Below are 4328 nucleotides of genomic sequence, written 5' to 3'. Positions count from 1 at the left end.
CAGCTCTCAATACACTGTTGGAATAAGCCCTGGAAGTGGGACTATATATTAGCTGGCAGAAAACAAAAATAATGATCGTCGACCCGGCAGGAAATTCCGCCAACTCACCACCACTCAACGTATTAGGGCATAGTATTGAAGTTGTCAAGTATTTTACTTACCTTGGATCTGCCGTCTCGGATAACAGCTCAATTCAAATGGAAGTCCAGTAGCGCATCATGAAAGCCACGTCTATTATGGCTTGATTATGCCGTTCCTTGTGGTCAAAGCCCAACATTAGCCGGAAAACAAAAATGTGGATCTACAACACAACCGTAACGCAAGTCCTTCTCGATGGTGCTGAAACTTGGCTGGAAGCTGCTTCTGTTCATGATGCCAGAGATGTGGCCCAAACAAACTTCTTAAGACGAATCGAAGGGATCAAGTGGTACGACTTCGTCTCAAACACCCGACTTCTGACACTAGCGGATCAGATCCCCAACTCTCGTCAGCTCGCCGTAAGAATCCTACGGTGGTTTGGCCACTTAATTTGCATGCCTGAAGAAGCACCCGCCAGCACACTTTTCAATTTTGATCCCCCTCAACAAGGCTGGAAGAGCCCCCGTGGAAGACCCCGGTTCAGATGGAGGGACAGTCTTACCCTCTCCATGATCGGTAGTGATATCCAAGAAGTATTCGCACTTGCGCAGGACCGTTGGGAATGGAGGAGATGAGTCACATCTCTTTCTACGCTGGACCACCAGCAGGAGCCTTAACTCAAGTCAAGTTAATATCCCAAGAACGACTGAGGGTATTAAGTTTAAACCTTCAGGGCTACTATTATTACTACTTCTGATTTTACAGTTTAACTAAATCAAAAGAATGTAAGCAGGGCCGGATTTAAAGCTTTGAAGCTTCTAGGCCCAAGCGTTTTTGCCACTCCGTTTTTGCGGTATTTTTGGGGAAATCCAAAAAAATTCGGGGATAGTGGAAGCACTGAACTGAACGCAACTGATGAGCCAAAAGCATTGAAAGACCGAGGTAATACCGAACATCTCAGCTGCCATTCTTGGGAGACGTTTGACAATTTATAAGTGACCACGGAATTACTGTGTTGTTTTAAAATCACTCTTCTATGAATAGGTAGCATGACGGAGGAGTGCACCTTGTGCTTTGACGATAAATCACATCAGTCCAGTTTATGTTAAGAAAACAAATCACTCAGTGGAAATGTATTGTGCCACCTGGCTTTTTGCACCCCTAGGCCCGGGCCTAGAGGGCCCATTCGTAAATCCAGGCCTGAGTGTAAGTGTATCCAGGTTTTTAAAAAGCATAGCTGCAATTTTTGAGAATAGTACGAAGTTTTAGTTTTTAGGTCAACTTGATGAGGTATAAAACTAAATTAAACAATACTTTCCCTGTCCAGATTTTCAAAAGTGTGTATGTTGTTAAAATTGTTGAAAAATTTTCTGCAATATAGAATTAGAAAACCAAACTTTGGATTCTTATAGAAAAAAACGAAAACACATCAAATATTATTTTCTTTTTCAATAAAAACGACTATGTCAATATAAAACGAACAGAAATTAATTTTTTCAAAATTTCTCAGAAAAGGAGTTTAAAATAAAAGTAAAGAGCCCCATTAAGCCAAACATAAGCTGAAATAAAGTTAAATGATCTTCAAAGCGTAAAACCAAAACCGTACCCAGAGGGGGAGGGGGGGGGAGGGTAAGGGGTTTGAACCCCTCCCCCCCCCCGAAATGTTTGTTTGACTCGGAAAAACGTCACAAAAATGGATATAAACAAATTTTGTATGCGTTTTTTTAGGGTTTTTTGTGTACCCCCCCCCCCCCGAAAAAAGATCTTTGAGTAAAAACTTCCAGAAAAAAAAAATCCTGGGTACAGCCTTGCGTAAAACTACCATAAATTACTATCAAATAAATAAATGAAACCCGAAACGAACATAAATTACAGTAAGTAACCCAGTCAAACTCAAAACGAGCAGAAATTAATATCAGTAGAGTAGGGCTGACAACCCCCATACCTTCTCGAGACCAGAACATAATTTGCGCTTTACTGCAAACAAAATACATTTTAAATTTTTTCGTTGTTTTAGCTTAAAAAAATCAAAATTTATTAAGACTTTAAGGAATAAATATTAGTATATGCATAATAAACTGTCAATAAATATCATAAAAACACATTACAGTGATTAGCGCTAAGACCAGAACAACACTGTTGCGGTTTAGGTAGGAAATGATCGGTTCAGGTAGTAGCTGGTTTCGTATTGAATCAGGAGTTAAGCAGGGTTGTCTTCCATCCCAACTCACATGAGTCATTTTAATGGAATTGTCCAAAGGAACATGGCAATGGCTAGTGTAAGTATTTCCTAGACTTTGATCATGTTGGTGATTTGATTATCCTATATGAAAATGTTTCCAAAATAAATGATTTTTTGGATGTTTCGAGAGTCCAGAGTGCAAGAATAGGTTTGGAAATTAGCGTTAAGAAGACTAAGTCGCTTAAACTGGGAACAAATGAAGCTGAAAAGGTAACGAGAAGATTGATCAATTGGATAGCTTATCTTACATGGGTAGTATTATTAGTAATGTTAATAGATGCAGTGAATATGTTAAAAGGAGAATAGCAATGGTCCAGGGTGTTTTTTAACAGTTGAAAAAAGTTTGGAAGGATAGGAAGATAAGTCTGCGAACCAAGATTAGAAGACTGGAAGCTACAGTGAAAACAGAAGAAGATTTGTTAGATTTTTCTAGGAGAATGGTCAATGGATGGTTTTGGGTAGCTATTTGACTGACCGTAGTTCAAACAATAGCTGTATAAGAAATATTGTTCTATCTTGCTTTCTAGGGCTTTAATGAGAGAAGAGTTGGAATGGCTAGTACACGTTTTGTAGATGAAGGATGACAGATTACCAAAGATTGTCCTTTTCAGCCTTGCATTTAGAGCCAAACGAAAAGCAGGCTATCCCGAATGGGATGGGAAGAAGTAGTAATAAAGGATTAAAAGGAAACTTGCTCTTTACTGAAAACATTTCTTATTTCGAGCTGCGAGTTTTTATTTTTTGCAATATCAACAAAAAAAGACAATCATTATGCTAATCAAGATTACTGCAATGATTATAAGTGCAGATTGTCAGTTGGATTTGTTTTTATATTCATCCAAAGGGGCTGGTTGCCCTCCGATCATTTTTCAGCATCACCCTCAATATACCCTTTAAATTTTCAACTTAACACCATCAGCCATTCCTTAGATATTGCTGACACGCTATTTTGACAACCTGCATGCACGTATATGTTGGAATTGTGTTTGACATCCCTCACATCATTTAGATGAAATTTCACCTTAATATACCATAATACTTTTTGGAGACCCAGGATCAAACATGCTACTTTTCTAAAATAGGTTAATAATGGGCAAGTTTCATAACTTACAATGCTTGACCCAGGGGCTTTGAGGGGTTATATTAACCCTGAAGTCGTAGTTATTTAACCTTTGGATTATTTTGAACAAAATAAGTGTCTTAAAATTTTGATCGTTTAAAGGGCGAGGGAGGGGGCTAGTTACCCTCCGATCACTTTTGACTCATAAAAAGAAGCACTAGAGCTTTCAATGTCCGATTTCTCATCAATTATCCAAGCTATTGTTTATCTTAATATTTCTTCCCCAAATTCGGAATTCAGTTTTCGTCTTCATCGTTTCGACATCTTTGTTTGGTCTACGGCTTTCATTTTTTCACGCTAGGTATAGTGACTATAATCTAAGTGCATATTCTCCCGTGTCCCGGAGAATAAAAATTTGCAATATGCATAATAGAGTGACTATCTATTGCCTTGGTTTATAAAGGTTCCAAAGAATATAAACTCTTCTCTGGTTGAAGGAATGAACAAATTACAGTGCGACAAAACTAGCCTAAAACTTAATATGAAGAAAAGACAATTTTAATTACTCGTTGAGGGATATGGAATTTATCATATCCTATTTTCCATGGAGTTTTGAGAAAATAGTTTAGAGTTGCCATTCCGACGGAAATTACTGGGCACAGGCGATCTCCTGGATCTAGCTATCATCTGCTTCTCTACCTACTGCAAAAGCTGCTACTCAAATTACAGAAAAATGTTATCCTTGGTAATCCGGTAACAAAGTCATTATTTAAAGGGTACGAGACAGCAGATGTTTTTCCACCCGTTTCCGTCATTGTTAGGGAAGGGAGAGGAAGCGGTCTTCTTTTCTATAGATTGGAAACTTCAAGCGGGTTTCACCTTTGCTTATTTCCATATCTAAGTCCTATTGATTTTGACATTATTTAGTTATCAAAATAGTTTTGCGGG

General features: G+C 38.3%; 1 protein-coding gene across 1 annotated transcript; it reads left to right on the top strand.

Annotated features, from left to right (window-relative positions):
* Positions 1–293: 293 nt before the first annotated feature.
* Positions 294–713, top strand: LOC148943599 (uncharacterized). The gene has a single exon (XM_089101178.1). It carries the CDS (start codon positions 294–296, stop codon positions 711–713), a length of 420 nt encoding a protein of 139 aa, XP_088957304.1.
* Positions 714–4328: the final 3615 nt, after the last annotated feature.

The sequence above is a fragment of the Artemia sp. Qi Xiang Cuo genome, chromosome 15 (assembly GCF_049724085.1).
Source record: "Artemia sp. Qi Xiang Cuo chromosome 15, ASM4972408v1, whole genome shotgun sequence".
In the NCBI taxonomy this organism is placed as follows: domain Eukaryota; kingdom Metazoa; phylum Arthropoda; class Branchiopoda; order Anostraca; family Artemiidae; genus Artemia; species Artemia sp. Qi Xiang Cuo.
Note: the sequence above shows the minus strand (reverse complement) of the source record. Positions and strands in the feature narration are given on the sequence as shown.

Coding starts and splice junctions, on each gene's coding strand:
- LOC148943599 (XM_089101178.1), top strand. CDS start 294: ATGTGGATCTACAACACAACCGTAACGCAAGTCCTTCTCGATGGTGCT.